We start from the raw sequence: 22,147 nt of genomic DNA, 5'->3' as shown, positions 1-22,147 counted from the left end.
CCTATAGTCCATAGGGCCACAAAGAGTCAGACATGACTGAGCGACTGAGTACACACACACGGGCTTAGTTGTTCTGCAGCATGTGGGATCTTCCCGGGTCAAAGATCTAACCCATGTCTCCTGCATTGGCAGGCAGATTCTTTACCGCTGAGCCATCTGGGAAGCCCATCTTAACCATTTTAAAATACACTTTTCTATAGTGTTAAGCACCCTCACATTGCTGTGCATCGACTCCAGAATCATACATGGGTTTGAAATCAGAACGGTATAAGAGCTTTAATGTAAGTATGCTTTTACTCTAGGATTTTAACGATGTTTTAGTATTCTAAGTTTTTCTGTTACTCAACCAGTGTTTTCTAATTCATGCTTCTGAAATATATAATAGAAATAGAAGGAAATCCTTGGTTACTTGCTCACTGCTATCCCCTCTCTGAATGTACTCCTTTCTTGAAAGTTCTTGGTCAACTAATTATTTTTACAGGAGTCTTGATCTTTTATTTTAGGCTTCCCAGGTGATGCTAGTGGTAAAGAACCTGCCTGCCAATGCAGAAGACTTAAGAGACATAGATTTGATCCCTGGGTTGAGAAGATCCCTTGGAGGAGGCAGGGCAACCCAGTCCAGTATTCTTGCCTGGAGAATCCCATGGACAGAGGAGCCTGGTGGGCCACAGTCCCTAGGGTCATAAAGAGTTGGACACAACTGAAGCAACTTAGCACAAAAACATGCATGACCTTTTATTTCAAGAGACATGCAAAATTTCAGACTCAACATGGTATGGAAATATTAATACTTTCTTCTGTAGGACTCATTCCTCGGAGAGGGGCATATCTCTTAGGAAAAATGAAAAGGTTTCAATCTTGTGTTCTTCTGCAAAGATTTTGGTCTAATTCAGTTTTATGTGCCATCCATATATGAGTTGTAAAATAGTTTTCATTCTAGCTTAGCAACTGCTTTACAAACAGCTCTCTTGGTGATTTAACCTTATCTTCAGTGAAAGCTCTGCATGGAAGTTATTAATGGAATATGTACGTAAAGGCTTTTAGAACTCCTTTTCCTCTTGCAGGTTGAGGACTGGGTACTGACATTGTTTTGGATTGAACAAGAGAGTTGAGTTGTTGTCCAGGACTCAGGAAGGGGTGTGATGAACAAGGAAGCCCATGAGGCCAGGATCAAAACTCACATTCTTGCTGATGTCTCTGATGAAGCCAATGTCCTGTACATGACAATCACAATTCATTAAAAAATTGATGTGCAGTTTGTATACCTGAGAGTAGTGAACGCAGTGTCTGTTCTCTGGGACAGAAGAGGAGGTTAGATTTTACTAGAAACTGCATTGACCATGTAGCTTCATATCCTGTATTAAATGTGGCTGTCACTTCATAATCCATTGTGTATCTCACATTCTTCCCTTGGAAGCTGATATCTAACCTGGCTGTGTATAGATAATTAAATTCAAACACTGGTAACCTCAAAATTATTGGCATTTGACTTTGAGGTATTTACTTCTTGCATTGTTTCCTGTAGATGTTGTTAGCTCTGAGTATTTAGAGGTTGATGGCATGAGAAAGTGATCCTAAGCATTTCAGTAAATTAGCCACAAAACAAACACTGACCAAGTACTGATGTTATTAGAATAGGAACTCTGGGCAGAGCCTGGTCTATATCCTTTACCACCAAGGGTCATTTAGAAATGGAAGGGCTGCCCCGTCTCTTCTCGCTGTGGGTTTTCAGCTCCCCACTGCAATCTCTCAACGCCTTCTGTTGCTTTTTCTCTCCATGGGTCTTGTTCAGCCTCCTGTCTCTTCAGGGAAGGCAGAGAGGGTATGAAGTGGACTCCATGGAGAAGAAAGAGGGGGAACAGATGAAAACATCTTTCCTTGTAGAATCTTTGATCTGTCGTATCTTCTTGGCTCTTTACCTAGAGATTTATCTCCCTCTCGTGAACCCAAACATACTTATATTAGAGCTAATTTAAGGTTGGATTTCTTTGTGACTGTAGACATTTTCTTAATCCTGTATGTATAAAGAATCACTGTTTGCATCTCTGTAACATTACCTTTCTGTTTTAGGGTTAGAGGTGGAGGATGGTGGTATAAGTAGAGGTTTTATATTTTTTAATTATAAAAGGAATATATTTAATACAGAAAAATTGAAATTTTGAAAAGATAAGAACCAATCTACCAGTAACCAGTCCCACGAAGACCATTACTATTAGCATTTTGATATATTCTTTTCTATTTGTTTTTTAAGTGCTGTTGACCTATATGTCTCTTTAGTTTTACTTGCTTTTTTAAAAAAACTTTTCACCAAAATACTTCACTGTATTACAAGTTCTTTACAATACTTTTAATGACTTGATAGCGTTTCGCTGGGTTCCTGGATTGTTAAAAGGGGGAGTGGGGTGTAGGTCAAGGAGTCACAGAGCATGTCGAGTTTTTAGATAACCAAGGATTATAAAACCCTTTCAAGTAGTAAAAAATACCCTACCAAAATGTCTCCTCCTTTGTCATTCTTATATGTTGTGTTAGTTAACTCTGCAGTCACCTACTTCTGGAATGTGGGGCACTTTATTAACTTTTGTCTAGAAGCAGATGATCAATATTAACATACTTTGAAAGGAGCCTCTTAAAAAGTTAGGGTGTGATTGACTCTATCTCAGCTCTGTCAAGTTAGAGAAGATATTGTTTGTTACCTGATTTTATGCAGATATGAAGGAGAAAGAGCCCAGTTGTAGGTGTTTAAAATGAAGTTTTAAAAGATGAATTTGATTAAAACTAAAAATTGAGGAAGTTCTAAAAATGGAACCCCATATGAGGTACCTCTCACAGTAATTATGCTTCAAGAAGAGGGGTGAACACAAAAAATTGGAATTGTTTTTGGATCTTACATAGCAGAACACATGTAAATCAGTTTTTGAATGTCTTCCTCTTTGTGAAAAAATAGTAAAGAGAGGAGTCAAGATATGTCCACAAAGTTTGGAATGGTAACAGTCTGCTTTAATCAGATGGTTAGGTAGCTCTGGTATTTGGCCTTTTTCTTTTGTTCATTTTGGCCTTATAATGTCCCGCCTTTGGGGCCAAGGCTGCCGTCTGCTTGACCTCCCCTGCCAAGAAAGTAGGCAGCAACATCACTTCTGACCTTGATTAATAGATGCACTTAAAAGTCAGCAGGCCAGCCGGAGAGGCTTGGAGAAGTCACTGCAGCACTTTAAGTGGAAGTGCTTAAGCTCTGGGACAGGCTTCTCAATTTACTGTTTTCTGTTAACACCAATACATATGCTTTAAGATGGCAACAGAGATCTATAAAAATATATACATTTTTAAAATTCCTTGGTCAGATGTGTTTGAGAAATGTTGTATTAAACGGAATTTATTTACTGCAGGAATTTTTTTTTTTAATTTGTTTTTATTGGCTGTGCTGGGTCCTCATTGCTGTGCGGGCTTTTGTTTAGCTGTGGCAAGCAGAGGCCACTTGTTGCTGTACTCGGGCTTCTCCTTGTTGTGGCTTCTATTGCTGCGGAGCACAGGCTCCAGGGCATGCAGGCTTCAGTAGTTGTGGCTCCCAGACTCTTGAAACAGGAGCTCAGTAGTTGGAGCGCATGGGCTTAGTTGCTATGTGATATGTGGGATCTTCTCAGATCAGGGATTGAACCCGTGTCTCCTGCATTGGCTGGTGAGCTGCATTTACCACTGAGCCACCAGGGAAGTTCTCCAGGAATTCTTGAACGTTTTTAATTTGGTTAGGGGCACTTTTAACAGCTTTAAGAAGGGAGAATAAAGTAAGCAACGTCTTCAAAACTCATTTTGCCCGTTTAGTCCTTTTTTTAGGAGGACCTCTGTTGATGTCTGGGCTTCCCTTGTGGCTCAGCTGGTAAAGAATCCTCCTGCAATGTGGGAAACCTGGGTTTGATCCCTGGGTTGGGAAGATCCCCTGGAGAATGGAAAAGCTACCCACTCCAGTATTCTGGCCTGAAGAATTCCATGGACTGTATAGTTCATGGGATCTCAAAGAGTCGGACACGACTGAGCGACTTTGACTTTCACTGTTGATGTCTTGGTCTGAAAACACTTGTAGCAGAAGCAGAATTTTGTATCTAGGTGGTATGGATGAATGCTTTTCAGACTTGACCTTGATGTGATTCACAGGGCGATCTCGTTAAGCTTCATCTCCTAACTGGGTGCATCTTGGATGTTCCCTGAGACTCTGCATCTCCCAGGAGCACCCAGGTGATGCTGCCACTGCTGCCACACAGACCATGTGGAGGAAGGAGGTAGTTAACTGTGGCTTAGTAGCTGCTGAGCTGGGGCCCGAGAAAGACAAATACTTGCCAGGTGGTTTTAGTAGCCTTCCAGAAGGTTCCCTCCTGAGCCAAGTGAACTAATTGGAAGTTGCTGATACCTCTTGTGCTGAAAGGGGGATTTCCAGAGGAAAACTAGAGAACTAGCTCTCCTTGAACTACAGGACTGCCGGGTGAGCTGTGGGGTGTGTGCTCTGTGTCTCGTTCTGGCTGAAGGGATCACCGGTTCTGTTCACTGGGACTGTCACGGGCCTTTGTGTTAGAGTCGAATGTTGTGGGGGAGGAGGGAAACCATTTGAGGAAAGACTCTAATGATTTGTTAGAGGAAAGGATGTCCAGACAGCTTAGATGAAATAATTTGGCGGGAAGACTAGAAAGGAGGGGATTCAGTGGAGGGAGAGGCAGACCGAAATCAGCGTCAGGGAATTGAAAGAGTAAGCAATACAGTCAGGGCGGGAAAGTCGTCAGTGTTGATGCAGCGCAAGGCCCATTAGACTCCGCTCATTACAGACAGGGAAGCTGGGGAGCAAGTGACCCTGTTTTGAACCTGCACGTGGTGGAATCTGCTGTGTCAGCACCCTCAGAGAAGTAGTGGTAAGGGCGTCATCACTGGAACCAAGTTCCGATTCCGTAGTGTGGCTGTTAGAACGTTTTGGGAGAGAAAAGGAAGTGATGGACCCTGATGTGGCTGTAAAGTGGGCTTTCAGTAGACCTCAGATGTAAAGAGGGCTTCCCAGGTGGTACAGTGGTAAAGAACCCGCCTGCCCATGCAGGGGACGGAGGAGACTTGGGTTCGATCCCTGGGTTGGGAAGATCCCCTGGAGTAGGCAATGATGGCCCACTCCGGTATTCTTGCCTGGGAAATTCCAAGGACAGAGCCTGGTGGGCTACAGTCTGTGGGGTCACAAAGAGTTGGACACAACTGAGCAACTAACCGCACAAACAGATGTAAAGAAGACAAGTGAACCAGAGGAAGGAGGACGTGTGACTCAGGATGAAGTAAGTTTCACAAGCCTGTAGGACTCCAGTGCCAGCTCTTTGAGGGCTTGTGAAGTGGGTGAAGGCTGCAAAGCTCACAGTTCTGTGTGTGATTGGAGCCAGGAGAGGAGGAAGGCACAGGCCTGCTCCTTGTGGTGAATGGCAAGATGAGATGTCTCTGTTCTTATCTCCATCGAGAGAGTGATATTTGAAACTGGAACTGCACAAGATAGGAGGTAATGGAGTGCCCAGCTGCTACAAGTCCCTTCTGGGAGCCAAAAGAGTCACTTTGTGTGATTCTGAAAGTCTGCACATAGGATCACAGCACCACAGTCAGTATTAATTGCCAGATTGTGGAGGATCTATGTCATTGCCCTGCTATTAATGCAGATGTCGTGAATTTTATAAGTTGTGTATGTGACACTGTAAATAGTCAAGGTTAATATCAATCCTCTCAAGTCCTAAAATGAGTTATTAACTGAAAGGTTTGGGAACGCTAAGGGAGATAAGTCATAGTAACCAGGAGACACAATAAGTTGAAAGTGAATTACAAGATTTCCACTTGGCAATGTCCAGATCAGGCTTCTCTTGAAAATTCTAGGTATAGTTCATTCACAGATAAACAGTGGCGGTGGCACCTTGTTGTCATTGACAGAAGCTGGTGGAAATTCTGTACCCATTTGGGAAGGGCCTGTGGTCCCAAGAACATGAGAAAAGTCGACTGATTCTGAGTTACTCCTCCAGACTCCGAAGTATGAGAAACAGGACCTCCCCCACATGGGTCAGTCAGATGGATGAATGAAACGGCCTGTGTCCTAAAGGTGCTTGCTGTGGGAATCCTGGGCATTGGCCTGGAGGAGAGTTTCCCTCCCCACAGATTTTCTCTTCTGACCGTGAGGAACCCGGGCGAGAGGCAGAGAATTCTCTCAGAGCTGCACTGGCCTTGCTTTATCACAGGCACTCTGTTATATCCTAGGAGTTGTGGATGAAAAGGATACAGTCCTGTCCCTGGGTAAGTTTAACACTGTAGAAAGGGAGACCCACATTCATGTACATAATAATAATAAAGTTTGCAGAGCGCCCCCAGAATAATAGTGAATGCTTACTGGGACTTCTCTGGGGACCCAGGATTAAGACTCCTCACTTCCAGTGCTTCCACTGCAAGGGGTTCAGTTTTGATCCCTGTTGAGGGAACCAAGATCCTGCATGCCACACAGTGCAACAAAAGCAAAACAAAACAAAAAAATTAATTTCCCTCTTTAAAAAAAATAGTGAATGCTTGTTGAGCACATATTACTTGGTGAGCACCTTTGTAAGCTCTGTAATATTTTAAATCAGTGGATCTCAGAGTATAGTCAGTCCATCAGCATCATCCTCTGGGAATCTGTTAGAAACGCAGATTCAGATCCTCACCCCAGACCTAAGACAGCCAAAACCTCTAGAATGGAGCCCAGCAGTCTGGTTTAATAAGGTGATTCTGATGCAAGCAATTTGAGAACCACTATTTTAAGCCATTTAATCCTTACAACAACCTTATGAACAGATTTTATTTTTCCCATTTAAAGAGATGGAAACAGAAGCACAAAGAAGTTAAATGATTTGTCCATGGATGTAGAACTTTTAAGTGGTACAGATGGGCTTTGAATCTAAGCCATGAAAATTCAGAGCTCTACTCCTAACCATCATGCAAGGCAGTGTCCTAGGAAAATAAGGTGCAATACACAGAAGAAGGAGCTGTAAACTCCAAAAGGTGAAAAGATTTAAAGTAGTAAGACCAGATTTTTTGTTTCTTTGTTTACAAACATTTAATGAGAATTAATTGTATGCAATGAATTATTTTAAACACTGTGGCTGCTGCTGCTAAGTCGCTTCAGTCGTGTCCGACTCTGTGCGACCCAGTAGATGGCAGCCCACTAGGCTCCTCTGTCTATGGGATTTTCCAGGCAAGAGTACAGGAGTGGGTTGCCATTTCCTTCTCCAAGGCATGAAAGTGAAAAGTGAAAGTGAAGTCGCTCAGTCGTGTCCAACTCTTAGCAACGCCATGGACTGCAGCCTACCAGGCTCCTCCGTCCATGGGATTTTCCAGGCAAGAGGCTGGAGTGGGGTGCTATTGCCTTCTCCAGTATCTCACTTGAGCAAGCTGTTTAACCTTTCTGGACTTGTTTACTCCTCTGTACACTGGTCCTATCTAACCTATAAGTCCATGGTGACTGAAGGCAAATTACACGTGGGGTGAAGGGGCTTCTCTAATCTCAGTATTTTTATATTGCTGTAATGTGAATTAAGTAAACACAAAATTAAGCAAAATTGAGATAGGGAAATATTGCCTTTATGGTAAAATTAACTGACTACAACGATGCCATCTCTAGCCCGCCACCTTAAGCCCCTGAGCATCCACTCCTCTCAGGATCACGGCGTACCCTGAGGTGATCACCCTCAGCTACTCTGGCCACACTGTTTGAGATCTGGGAAAACGTCTAGAAAAGTGAAAAGCCTGAGTGTTGGGAAAGAGGAGAAATACGAAAACCCTAAATTCAACTTTCTGTATCAAGGTACCTTTAACTGGCAAACACTTTCAGTAGCTGCGCATGTGCAACAGAAACACTTCTCTTGGCGTTTCATAAAGAAAAACGGCGATGTATGCCATTGGCCTCAGGTGGAAATCAAAAAGTTGGTAAAGCTGGAACAAATGCTAACTTGGGTGCTCCGGGGTTCTTTAGGGCGCACAGGTGGCCTGACAGTCTCTCGAGCTGCAACCAAACTTCTCCAGCGCGTTAATCTATGAAGTTCAGTTCGTGCACTGTGGGTGAAGTGAAGTCGCTCAGTTGTGTCCGACTCTTTGCAACTCTATGGACTGTAGCCTGCCAGGCTTCTCTGTCCATGGGATTTTCCAGGCAAGAGCACTGGAGTGGGTTGCCATTTCCTTCTCCAGGGGATTTTCCTGACCCAGGGATCGAACCCAGGTCTCCTGCATTGCAAGCAGATGCTTTGCCCTCTGAGCCACCAGGGAAGCTCTGTGGATGTGTATAAATATGAGTGGAACATAGACTCTATTTTAAGATTCTTACAATGAATTAGGGACAATCCAAACGTAAGTATCTGGAATCTAAAGTGCTTTGAAGTAACCAAGAAATTTTTATGGGGCAGGGGTTGAGGATTTGAGCATGTGAATACATTTTAACATAAACTGTTGTTGTTGTTCAGTCCCTCCGCCCTGTCTGACTCTTTGCGACCCCATGGACTGCAGCATGCCAGGCTTTCCCTGTCCTTCACCATCTCCTGGAGTTTGCTCAAACTCATGTCCATTGAGTTGGTGATGCCATCCAACCAACTCGTCCTCTGTCATCCACTTCTCCTCTTGGTTTCAGTCTTTCCCAGCATCAGGGTCTTTTCAGGCTCTTAGCTTGTGGCCAAAGTATTGGAGCTTCAGCATCAGTCCTTCCAGTGAATATTCAGGATTGATCTCCTTTAGGATGGACTGGTTGGATCTCCTTGCAGGCCAAGGGATTCTCAAGAATTTTCTCCAACACCTAGTTCAAAAGCATCAATTTTTAATTGTTCAGCCTTCTTTATGATCCAACTCTCTCATCCATACATGACTACTGGAAATACCATAGCTTTGACTAAATAGACCTTTGTCAACAATGTAATGTCTCTGCTTTTCAATATACAGTCTAGGGCTATCATAGCTTTTCTTCCAAGGAGCAAGCGTCTTTTAATTTCATGGCTACAGTCATCATCTGCAGTGATTTTGGAGCCCAAGAAAACAAAGTCTGTCACTGTTTTCCTTGTTTCCCCATCTATTTGCCATGAAGTGATGGGACTGGATGCTGTGATCTTTGTTTTTTGAATGTTGAGTTTTAAGACAGCTTTTTCTCTTTCCTCTTTTACCTTCATCAAGAGGCTCTTTAGTTCTTCTTTCTGCCATAAGGGTGGTATCGTCTACATATCTGAGGTTATTGATATTTTTCCCAGCAATCTTGATTCCAGCTTGTGCTTCATCCAGACCGGCATTTTGCCTGATGTACTCTACATGTAAGTTAAATAAGCAGGGTGACAGTATGCAGCCTTGCTGTACTCCTTTCCAAATTTAGAACCAGTCTGTTGTTCCATGTCTGGTTCTATCTGTTACTTCTTAACATGCATACAGGTTTCTTGGAAGGCAGGTAAGGTCTGGTATTCCCATCTCTTGAAGAATTTTCCATGTTTGTTGTGATCCATACAATGAAAAGCTTTAGCATAATCAAGGAAGCAGATGTTTTTCTGGAACACTCTTGCTTTTTCTGTGATCCAGTGGATGTTGGCAATCTGATCTCTGGTTCCTCTGCCTTTTCTAAATCCAGCTTAAATATCTGAAAGTTCTCTGTTCATGTGCTGTCGAAGACTAGCTTGGAGAATTTTGAGCACTACTTTGTTAGCATGTGAAAAGAGTGCAATGGTGCAGTAGTTTGAACATTCCTTGGCGCTGCCTTTCTTTGGTATTGGAATGAAAACTGACCTTTTCCAGTCCTGTGGCCACTGCTGAGCTTTCCAAATTTGTTGACATATTGAGTACTGCACTTTCATAGCATCCTCTTTTAGGATTTGAAATAGCTCAGCTGGAATTCCATCACCTCCACTAGCTTTGTTCATAGTGATACTTCCTAAGGCCCACTTGACTTCATGCTCCAAAATATCTGATTCTAGGTGAGTGATCACACAGTTAATGGTTATCTGGGTCATTAAGATCTTTTTTGTATAGTTCTTCTGTGTATTCTTGCCACCTCTTCTTAGTATCTTCTGCCTCTTAGGTCCATACCGTTTCTGTCCTTTATTGTGCCCATCTTTGTGTGAAATGTTCCCTTGGCATCTCTAATTTTCTTGAAGAGATCTCTAATCTTTCCCATTCTATCGTTTTCCTCTATTTCTTTGCCTTGTTCACTTAGGAAGGCTTTCTTGTCTCTCCTTGCTATTCTTTGGAACTCTGCATTCAGATGGGTATATCTTTCCTTTTCTCTTTTGCCTTTCGCTTCTCTTTTCAGCTCTTTGTAAGGCCTCCTCAGAGAACCATAAACTGTATGGAAACAGCATAAAGTGTATGGAAACTTAGATGAGAAGAAAGGGATTCCAGGCGTTGAGGATATTATGTGCAAGATTCCAATGTTTGAAACAACGCGTATTCTGTATTACCATATAGATTGGTAATTCCTAGTTAAAAGTAGTTAGTGAAACTAATTGCTTTTGTTTGTTTTAGTCTTGGGAGCCAATAGTTGTTTTGACCTATTTTTGGTGTTTATGTAATATGTCAGTGAAGGTGGAAATGTGTCTTAAACAATTTTGAAGGAAATAATCTTAAATGGCAGCAAAAGATTATTTGGTTCAAAATGAAAAAAATTCTTACTGATAACTGGTTACTGGAATATATGCTAGGGAGATTACAGAGCTCCTCCTGCTCTGTAAAATTTGATAATTTAGACCAGGATTGGTAAACTTTTCCTGTAGAAGGCCAGGTAATAAATATTTTTGTCAGGAGAATGGCCAGAGGCCAGATGTAAACATGGGACACAGCTGTGTTCCAGTAACACCATGAACCCGGCACAGCAGCTGGGTTTGGCCTGTGAGCCTTGATCCCTCCTCAGATCTCTAAGATGAAGGCTGTGGAATGGTCTGGAAACGTCTGGGTGTCCTTTCTGGTACTGTATTTCTGAGGTGCTTTGTATGGTTTGGGTAAATAATTGAAGAATAAAAACTTGAACTTGTTTCTAAGGCTTCTGCCAGAGGACTGTACATTGTCACCTTTATTGTTTTTTGCAGTTTTCAAAAACTTTTGTACAAATTAACAAGAAACATTTAAGAGACTGACTGACTTCCAGAGCCAACAAAGAGAAGATACCTACTCCAAGGTGTGTTTCTTTTGCACATTTCTGACTTGGCAATAGTATAGGAAAGGAAAAGTGAGAAAAATTTCCTCTTGAAGACGCCACACAAAGTGACTTATTGAAGTCTTTTCCACTGCAAAGAAATAATTGGCATTCAAGTGGATCTTTAAGGTTTAAAGCAAGCACATTTATTATTCAGTGTTTAAAAATATACTCTGTATATGTTTCATATATATGTGTGTTTGTGTGTGTGTGTTTCATATGTGACCACTTACAACAGAGTTGAGAAACTTGACAAAGCAAGCTGGGAAGGATGGCAGAGATGGTAGTGGGTTTCATAGGTTCTGAGGGGGTGATATCCTGCCTTATTATTTGGCCTGGGAGTCTGGGTCACCAGGTGATGTGGCAGTGGGAGGAGGTCACCACTGGCTGTCCGGCCTCTGCTGTGCTATGTACAAGGTCCTAGATTGACAGAAAGTGGAAGTCCCTCGGGGGTACGAGGCTGGTTGAAGAGAGATGAGCTACATGTGCAGATGGAGCCAGGAGACACATCAGTGACAAATACTGAGAGTGTTTAGTGGAAGAGGTTGGTCACAGGAGGCTCAAGGCTTGGGTTAGCTTTACACAGCATTTTTGTGGATTGAAGGAAGGGCAGGATGTGGAAATAAAAAGATATACAGAGGTCAGAGGTCATGGCAAGGGCTTGGGCATGGAAGTGAGATCGCACACTGTTGGCAGAGTAAAAATCGGACAGCTGTCTGGCTAGAGTGGGGAGTTTGCCGAAGAGACATGCAGCCAGGATTATGTAGACATTGAGAGACTGGCCACTTGGGTAAAGTCTTAGAATATTGTCTGTGAGTGCATAAAGAGCATAAACTGTTTTAAAATAAATTCTATTTTTTAATAACGAAGTAGTATGTAAGGAGACGTTTTAGGGAGATTAATCTGATCTGTGTGAAGGTGCTAGAGGCCGGAGTGGTCAGGGGGCGAGGAGGGTCATTCTGTTGGGTAGCCCTGGGTGATAATGTTATGGAGAGAGAAACTTTTGGTACAGAAATAGAGGCTGTATTTTAAATAATATTAGAATGGTTTTTGAGGCTTTGTTTGTGAGGAAGAAAGAGGCTATTACTTAAACATTTTTTATTTCACTTTGAAATAATTTCAGACTTAAATGTATAAATGCTACCAAGAAAGCCTTATAACCATTACCCAGCTTCCCCAAATGTTAACATTTTATGTAACCTCAATGCACTTGTCAATACCAGCATTGACACTCAAGTAGCTCAAATACAGACCTCATTCACTTTCTGCCAGCTGACCTGCTAAGGTCCTTGTCCTTGTCCAGGCTGGCACTCAGGATCGGATCGTCTTTCCTTGTTAGTTTCCTTTGTTCTCCTGCAATCCAAGATAGATGCTCTGTTTTTCTTAGTCTTTCCTTACCTTGACAATTTTTGCAGAGTACAAGCTAGTTATATTGAAGAATATCCCTCCACTTGGAGTTGTGTGATGTTTTCTCATTAAATTATGGTATGCATTTTGACAAAAAATACCCTGAAAGTGCCTTTCTCAGGATATCATATTATTAATAGCAGGCAAGTGATGTCAAGTCTCATGATTGGTGATAACTTTTATCACTTAGTTAAGATGGATCTGCTAAGCTCCGCTGAAAAGTTACCGTTCTTTCCTCTATTCCTTAATAGCTTGTGGGGAAACACTTTGACACTATGCAGATGTCCTGTATTTCAGTCGTACTTTCGTTCTCTCATTTTGGCACCCATTGATGATTCTTGCCTGCAACACTTAGTACTGTGTTCTTTGCCTAATTGTGATATTCTTTGCCTCTTCTCGTTGCATTTAGTAATTGAAAGAATTCTGTAAGGAAGAGCTGTTTCCCCACTGTGCCCTCTGCCCCATGTTTGTTTATTCAGTGATTTAGATCAGTTTGGACTCCTGGGTATTTATCCTACTGGTATAAGGTAATACTTGCATTGTTTTGTTCTCATGTCCTAGATTGGGCAGGTGGGAGCTTTTTCACATTGGCTGCTGAGAAAAGGGTTCATCTTGGAGTCCAGGTGTGATTGGGGGGGTTGATGTTACTGCAGGTAGGGAATTCAGTGACAGGTGGAGATAAGTAAGCTGCCAATTCAGCTGCTGACACAAAATCTTTAGTGACCTGCTTCCTAAACTGTGAAGGCTTTTCTATGATTGCATTAACCAAGGAAGCCCACCCTGTAGGCAGTTATGCTGTTGTTTGTACACACAATGAAAAGAAAGGTACTTTCCCAAGGAATGAAAAAAATCAAGTTGATGCACTTTGGAGTTTGTTTCCGTGGTACCTATTGTATATATTTCCCCAGAAGCTGCTGGTTCCTGCCAATTTATCTCCCTAGGCAGGCCAGATTGTGAAATATTTATAAGTATTCCTAAGCCCCACTTTAATTTTCTCCTTTGGCTTTTAAGTGGGGCAAACATGTTTATACTAGAAGAGAATCCTTCAATAGTGGGAAATGGAAATTAAGTCTAATGCTACAGATGCCATTAAAAGGGGGATGTCCTTTCAGAAGGTGTGTAGATAGGATGCCGCTCTGCAGATGTGAGGCACCTTGGCTTAGGGCTATGTCTGGGACGGGGCGGAGAGAAAACACACACCACAAGAACAGGTGCAGGGTGCGATTTTCTGAAACACTGAGTCTTTGTTCTACACAAACCAGAGTCAGAAGCTCAGACACAGACCCCAGGGCTGTTGTTTGGATGGCCTGCACCTCTGCTGTGTTTAGTCTCTGGTGGGCATGTGAGGGAGAAGATGGTCGAGGAGTGCACCCAGCTTCATAGTGGAGGTGGGTGATGAGAGCTGCATATCACTTACTTCAGCCACTGTTTTTTTAGTTTTTCTCAAACCAGAGTGCATTCAAGCTACTCTGAGGAGCTTAGAAAAAACCCATTCAGGCTGCACTCCTATAGATTCTAGTTCTGTGGACCTGAGCTCCTGATTATTTCTTCAGGTTCCCTGATGGTTCTAATTTACATCTAGGGTTAAGTACCTCTGGATCTAGCAGAGACAACTATCTGTGACATCTTCATGCAGTCATATACGTTTGCTTGTCTCGTGATTCTTAAGTTGGAATATTCTACATTATAAGATAAATGTATGTACACCCATGGTAAATTCATGTCAATGTATGGCAAAACAAATAAAAAATAATAATAAAAAATAAATAAAAACTAATTAAAAATAAAGTAAAAAAAAATGTATGGGAAAATAACTACAGACAGGCTTGGGTGGCAAACTTGGGTGAACTTCTTAAGCTCTTCAAGTCTAGCTTTATCATCTACAAAATGAGATTAATAATACCTCATAGTTTTTCCAAAGTTAAGCAGTAAAATAATCAGTACAATCTCTAGCACACGGTACAAACACATTTATTATTTAGTAACATGCAGCGTGTTACAGTAGAGTGGTGACTTTGGAATCAGTCAAAATTTTCTTCCAGCCCTGGCTGTGTAACTTTCCAGCTCTGGGACCTTAAGTGAATTCCCTAATTTCTCTGACCCTCAGGGCTCTTGTCTATAGCTATATGAACAGGTGGGTGCACTTCCTAGTGTGGCAAAGTGCTTAAGCACAAAGGCAGTGCTCAGTAAGCATTTCTGCCACCTTCCCTCTCATTCTGTTTTCTTATTACATCACAAGGCAGTGGAAAAATGTAATTTAGGGAACATCATTGACTTTGGTTTGGCCAGGCTGTGTGGAGAAGATACTGTTACAAATGACCTTTGTGGCTGTGACTGACTTTGGGAGCATGACCCTTGGAGTCCTGAGGGATGGTTGGGCCTGAAGTGGGGCCAGAGTCTGCAGATAAAGTTGGGGTGCCCTGCCCTGCACTTCCATACCAGTACTTGGCTCGTGTCTCCAGTTTGCATTATGCTGAACTTGTGATGGCAATTGTCCTTCTTAAGCCAACATCCTGGCTGGATGGGATTCTGTCCTTTTTACCTGAATCAAGCTTTGCTTGAGATGCAAGGGTATGCTGGGACTTAAAAAGGACCCCACTCCAGGTCTTAGAACTCTACTGCACAGCCTCTGTTGCTGTAGTCCCTAGTCTCCTAACACATGTGCCCTCTAGTTGCTTATGGAACTTTTTGACTTCTCAGTATACTTACCCATTTTAACATCTTCATTTCTACTTTGTCAGCCAGATTAGGTAGAGGACAGTGGCTGAAGATGACAGAAAGTTGTGTTGTGAGCTGAACTCTTAACTTATCAACACATTTGGTAGTTCTTGTTGGTTCCTGTTTGTAATAGAGCAGGTCATACTTCTGTGGTGATTGAAGTGATTCAGTCTTTTTCTTTTCATTTCTCTCTCCCCTTGTAACCTAAGTTTTAAAATTCAATCCAAGAAGAACTTTAAGACATGTCCTTTAAGAGCTGATTAAAAAATGTGCGTTAAGTCCAGTGATGCTAAAATGTTTGATTTAGACCCAGCCTCACAGAATACTATAGTTTAACTTTAGTGGGCACTTAACTTAGAAAAAAATGGAAATAATATATGATTGCTTTCCAGTTATCCTTCTGAGTTATGTTATTATTTTTTTTTTTTCTGGAAGTTCATTTGTGAATAATAAAGGGGTGCAATTTTCTAACACATGTCTAAAATATGAGATTTGCATGGAATCATTTAGGGAATTATTTTCTATGGTTCATTAAATTGGAAAAGAGAAGAAATTTGAATTAAAGTCTAATTTCATTTGTATTGTTACTAGTCTCTCTGTGGCCTGTATAAAGTCCTGTGTAAAAGACTCATTGCATCTAGCTTAAGTAATTCTAGGAAATTGGAGATAAAGGGGAGAAAAGAATCATCTCATGTGGGCATTCTGTTTTGAGATATCATGGTGAGAACCACTGAAAAGAGGACACTGCGTCAATTGGACCAGCCACCCAAGATTATAGAGAAAATTGATGGGAAATTGGGAAGAAGAAAGAGACCTCTTATGAGTTTAAAGTGTTCTTTAGATCCTGTGTCTTTCAGTAAATTGATTTCTAAATTAGAGGATGGTATCTTGTTCACATGTCTGTTTCTGGAACTCCCATGTTGCCGAAATAGGAGCTCAATAGGTGCTTCATAAGGAACATAAGGAAAGTTAGTTGCCACAGGAGTGGTGAGATGAAGCTCAGACATGCTGAGAGGAGAAACAAAACCGAGGGAGTCCAGGATGGAATGAAAACAGCTGATTAATTGAATATCACGGAAAGAATGCTGAGTGGAGAAGGTGCATCGTCAGTGTTTCTTGTGCTGCTCTTTCAGGGAAGGGCTGGGAGAGAAAGTTTGTGAGGTGCTTTAGAGCAGTGATTCTCAGAGTCCTGTAAGTTGGTCCACGGCATTCTCCCAGTAAAATTCCATGGCAATCCTTTCACAAGGTCTGTGAAAAAATGAGCTGATGGATGGTCAGTTCCTCCATGTTCTTTTTTAATAAGTCTTTGGCACTTGCAATTTTTAGTCATAAAGTGGTCTCAGAAAAAAAAAAAAAAAGTACAGTCTTATGGTAGTTATTTTCAGTTGAACAAATCAGTCCTTCCTGGTACTGTTTGAGAGCTGCTGTCTGGAACGTTTAGGAAACACAGCTCCCTGGGGATGAGTTGAGAGCAGGCTTCTGAGGCGTTTCTGACAACAAATCTAGGTATTGTGCACTGTCAAAGGCAGTTCCTGGTCAATTCCCTGTGGGCTGGGAGCTCTTCTAACACTGTTGTCTAGTCGGCATGGAAGGATCCCATGGCTTTACTGACTCATCTTACCAATCTTTTGTAAAAAGCCATCTACAGGGGAAGTTTCTGTGAAATGGAATTTTGCAAGTATAACACTAGTGTCAAGACAGCCAGATTGGGGCTGGCAACAGAAAGGAAGCTGTTTGCTTTCTTTTGTGGAGATGCCCCTATCTAATTCTTCAGAGCTTGTTTCTACCTGGAAGCCTTCTTTTTAACTAGATCATGTGACATAGTTGCTTTTCTGAGCTGATTTAGGCAATTAGATGAGTAATAAAGATTGTCAGTTCTGGCCTGCCATATTGACTTTTAAAAGGCTGTTTAGGGGGAAAAAATCACCCATCATGATGATTCATCTTCAAATTATAAATCTGGTGGAGATGTAAATTTCACAGTTTTCAGTATTTCAGTGAGTGAATACAAATGCCTAGGCTCAGATGACAAAAGGCCTAGGAAGGGCCGGTTGGGAATGTGCATAGCCTAGACCAAAAGGGGTGAGTGGATGTTTTATTTTAATACATGATAATTAAAAATGGCCTGTCTGGGGCTTCCCTGAGTGGTTCAGTGGTAAAGAATTCACTTACTAATGCAGAAGACATGGGTTCGATCCCTGGTGTGCGGGAAGATCCCATATACCCCGAAGCAACAAAGCCTGTGCGCCACAACTATTGAGCCTGTGTTCTAGAGCCCGGGAGCCGCAACTACTGAACCGTGCACACCCTAGAGCTTCTGTTCTGCAACAAGAGAAGCCACTGAAATGAGAAACCTGTGCACACAACTAAACAGCAGCCCCCGCTCGCTGCAACTAGAGAAAAGCCCTCACAACAATGAAGAACCAGCACAGCCAAAAATAAATAAATAAAATTATTCTTAAAAAAATTTAAAAATGGCCTATCTTAAACAATTTATGGATTGTTTGGCAGCACCCACTTGATGGACATGAGTTTGAGCAAGCTCCAGAATTTGGTGATGGACAGGGAGGCCTGGCGTGCTGCAGTCCAGGGGTCGCAGAGAGTCGAACATGACTGAGCAACTGAACTGAACTGACTGAAACAATTTCTAGGGTAAGGGGTAGGGAGCCATTGCAAGTCTTTGGCAGAGTACCAACTGACACTTCTGGATGTAGAGTCCATATATTTATTTCGGTTTAATTAGAAGATAAGTAATATGAGAGCTGTGTGGAGTGGGCCAGAGGTAAAATGGAAATTCTGCCATAAAGTTTGGTAGAAGGTTCAGAGGTTGGAAGGCACTCAGTGGCAGGGAATGTTTTGTTGAGTCTAAGAAGTGGAGGCGGCAGACAAAAAACTATGGGATCTCAAATGATAGCAAGCTTCAGAATAGAAGTGTAAAGAACTTTTAAACATAGGGTTGGAACCTCAGTAAATGTTCATTTCTCTGTTCTTTTTCCTAAACCGCAACAGGAAATGGTAATAGTTTTCTATTGTGCTTAAACACATGTGGTTGATGCTGCTTACTGGATTGTTAGGTAGGAAAAATTAGCTCCTACAATTCAAATCATTCAGCAAATACTCAATTGATACAGAGATATAAATAATATGTAATAAATGAATAGAAAAATTCAACGCTTTTGTGCACAGCTGTGTGCTAGAGCCTGTGAAAGCAAAGGCGGGTAAGCTGCCAGCTCTCCAAGGAGCTTATGGATTAGTTGGGCAAATGCATGTGTGGAAGGACAGCCAGTAAGGCAGAACACCCAGGAGCTGCCCCAGAAATAGTCAGAAACAAGGAGCTCCAAAGAGGGACAAATCCCAGTGGAGGGGGACAGAGCCTCATCCAGCAGGTGACTGCACAGACCTGGGCTTCACTGGGGTTCAAGGCCGTGTCAGGGAAGGGGAAGGACTCTCTGATGTGAAGAAGGGTATGAGCAGAGGCAGGTATGTGTTGTAGGTTCTTCTGATAAGTGGATTTCATGTTGAGTCACAGAAGCCACGTGGGGAGGTAGCGGGAGAATACTAGAAATCTGCGGAGGCCGACTCTGGTGGGCCCTTCAGAAGGGCAAGCAGGGGCTTTTCATTGACTCCTGTAAGCAAGGAGAGACCCACTCTCAGTTGAGGGGGCTACACAGGGACTTTTGTTCACTTGAGGTTTGCAGGATGGCCTGAGGGGGTGTGACTGGAGCCTGGGGAAATCCATTGAGAGGCTGAAACAGCAGTCCAGGGGTGCACAGATGAGAGCTGGAATTAGATCGGTGAAAGGAAGGGAAAAGAGAAGTGGTGTCAAAATCATGGTGAGAATAAAGCGACAAGGACACAAAGGTCCGTTATTCTTTTGCCGTTTTTAAAGCTATAGAAGCCATTCTGATAGAATATCCTGTCCCGTTGGAGTGAATGTTGACCAGATATTTACCTTGAATGAGAATAAGGATGTTAATCCTCTGTGGCCGTTGACATTTTTTGGCTCGGACAATTGTTGGACTTGCCACGGTTGCATGTATTGTGTCCTTAATGGTACAGTGGTACCAAAAAACTGTTTGGTTCTAATTTTTCCCTTTTCTTTCCTTCCAAATAGACTTTATCAAGAAGAATTTCCAATCCATATCTCGAACATACTCCGTCCCAGGTATGATTCTTTTCTGCCTTACAGCATTTCAGAAATGATAGTTCACAAATCCTGGTGTAGTATTTGTTAGTTAGGAATCTACCCTTTGCTCCTGATCACGCCATCTCCTTCACGTGGAATGATATGGCCGAAGGTGTTTGGAATGCTCTGATAACTGTGTCATGTAGAAAGATGTTCCCTAAATAAGGAAAAAAAATTTCCCCCATTTTCCAAGCCCTTTACATGAATGTGTTATGAACATGGTAGAGTTCGTATATAATAGAAATATTTTCAATTTGCTGAATGATAGAAATGCTGTATTTGAAAAATAAGGGATGTTTTACTCTGAAAACTTTGTGAGAAGGGGGATTATTTATAGGTATCTAATAGTAGAATATCCCCGGATACGGATACTCATTGAAACAGGTGGGGCTGCCTTCATTGTGATGTTAAAAAATCAGCTGACTAAAAGAAAAAAACAAATCAGCTGACAGGGTTGTGTATTTTAGAAAGACAGAAGACTGTGAGCTTTGTGAGGACAGAACTTTTGGTCTTGTTCACTACTGTATCCCCAGCATTTAAAATGGGGCTGATTGCTGCTCTGTGTTTTTGAATGACTGAGTGAATGAACACTGTCAGGACTAGTCAGGTAGTACTTTCTGTTGTCGGACTTAGGTTTTTTTTTTTTTTAATGGGGTTAGCATGTTAAAAATAAAATCATTTCCTGTCCTCATCTTCTCATTAGGTTGTGTTTAGGAGGTGATAGTATGAAAATTAAGGGGGTATAAGGATGGGGTTGAAGTGTTCAGGATTAAGTTATAGTCAATATATTATCAATTGTTTGCCTTGGGAAAAGGTAAAAATATTCTGTCAAAACTTTGTGGGTGCAAAAAAAGTTTAGCAAGAAACAAGTGAACAGATGTAAGCATGCACCCTCAATATATCTTCATTTTCATGAGCCTTTACTTAGAAGAGAGTTCATTTCATTTCCTTTATGAGGCAACAGTGCCCTGTGGATGAAGTTGCCAGTTACAGAGAAAGGAGGTAGTTTATGAAGTGGGACATAGACCTCTCCAGATCTAAGGGATACCCTCCTTCATCCTCCAAGAATCAGAGATACATACAGGCAAATCAGAAGATTAAAAAAAGAAGTTATATGAAATTTTTATCTGCTAGATGCAGTCATGAAGTAGATGAACCCAGGATGCTTGGAATTAACTATGAACTCTGCAGTTGAGTGAAGCTTAAAAGCATAGCAGACAGCAGCCTGCTATCAAATTATATCATGGTGCGAGATGCTCATTAGATAGGAAAAAATTTAATTTTCCCATCTTCCAAGATGTTTACATGTATGCATTATCGGTATTGCAGAATTCATATAAAAATGTTCTTCAGTTTGCTGTATTGGTAGAAACATTGTATATATAGGAAAAAAAACAGGTATTTTGCCCTGGAAATTTTGTGTAAAAGGAAATTATTTACAGTTAAAGCAGTTTAGCATTTGGAAAGTAGTTATTATAGCCTAATAGCTTAAATAGTCCAATAGCAAAAATGAATAGAATAGGTAGTTACATAGCTATTATCTTAGCTATGTATGGTAAGATATAAGTGTTTTTAGCTTAGGGACTTGGCCATAATTTTTCTGTATGGTGTGTCATCGGCAGCTCACAAATTGTCACATTATTGTTCTGCATTCTCAGTGACTCTTTTGTCTTTTCTATGTAGATTTATGGGGAGAATTCTTCTTGTGCAGGAAGAGCGTTGCGGAATATTATCATCGTTCAGGCAGCTGACCTGATAAAGGACAGAGCGAACCTCAAGGGGTTTTATAGGTAACACAGTTTCCTAACACCTTGTCAGAAATTCTCCTTGAGAAAAAAAAAAAAACTGAAAACGTGTTAAAGTCGTAACCTTGATCACAGAGAGATGGGCTATTATGAGGAGTAGGAGGGTTGCTGGGTTTGAGGTGTCTGCTTGGGAGACTGGCGGTGACTTTTCTCTTAATTAAATGAGCTGAGTGTTGGACAGCTGGACTCCTGATCTGAAGATCAGGCGAGGAATGCTTAGCTGCTGCTCTGCTTCCTCACAGACGTGGTGTTTCATGATGTTTTTCTTGGGCGTGTGCTCTGTTGGGCCTTCTGTAAATACGGGTCCCCTCTATCAGAGCTCTGTGAGGACCCTTTGAGGTCCCTGGGGGAGAGGGCCACTACTCTGACTCTCCAGGTGGGAGTGAGCTGCCCCTTCAGGAGCTTCAGGGGTGGGGGAGGGCCAGGTGGGCATAGGGATGGCACTGCTTTGCCTTGACAGGTGAATAAGGGTGGAGGTGTTAGAGTAAACGGATGGGCATGTGGTCAGCTTAAAGTACATCTGGACCAAGAAGATGATCACGGAGAAGGTTCAGGGCACATGTCTTCATTTCATGGAGCCATTTAAAGAAATAACAAAAGTGAATGACCAGCTTTTTATGAATATTTTTCCAAGTAAAGGTATTAAACCACAGCAAACAATACTAAAACTACAAAAATAAACAGAGAAAGAACCACTATCATTTATTATCTTTATTTATTCCTACAGAAATGAGATTACAATACCATGAAGAATAGGAAAGAATACTCAGAACAAATGATGCCAAAAAAAGTAGGAAAGATTCTCAGAATAAAGACGTTTCTTTGAGTTAACTAAGTTTAGCTTTATCACCATCT

The 22,147-nt window shown here is 41.8% G+C and overlaps 1 protein-coding gene across 3 annotated transcripts in view; it reads left to right on the top strand.

The window, feature by feature from the left end:
* Positions 1 to 22,147, top strand: part of RAPGEF5 (Rap guanine nucleotide exchange factor 5) — a 235,495-nt gene that overhangs the window by 24,694 nt on the left and 188,654 nt on the right. For all 3 annotated transcript variants that reach the window (XM_081536402.1, XM_081536404.1, XM_081536403.1), the window contains exons 2-3: positions 19,416 to 19,466; positions 21,171 to 21,277. In XM_081536402.1, coding sequence (XP_081392528.1) covers positions 19,416 to 19,466; positions 21,171 to 21,277 — 158 coding nt within the window. The remainder of the gene's footprint in view (positions 1 to 19,415; positions 19,467 to 21,170; positions 21,278 to 22,147) is intronic.

This window comes from Giraffa tippelskirchi, chromosome 10 (genome assembly GCF_054371585.1).
Source record: "Giraffa tippelskirchi isolate mGirTip1 chromosome 10, T2T-mGirTip1v1.2.pri, whole genome shotgun sequence".
Lineage (NCBI taxonomy): Eukaryota > Metazoa > Chordata > Mammalia > Artiodactyla > Giraffidae > Giraffa > Giraffa tippelskirchi.
Note: the sequence above shows the minus strand (reverse complement) of the source record. Positions and strands in the feature narration are given on the sequence as shown.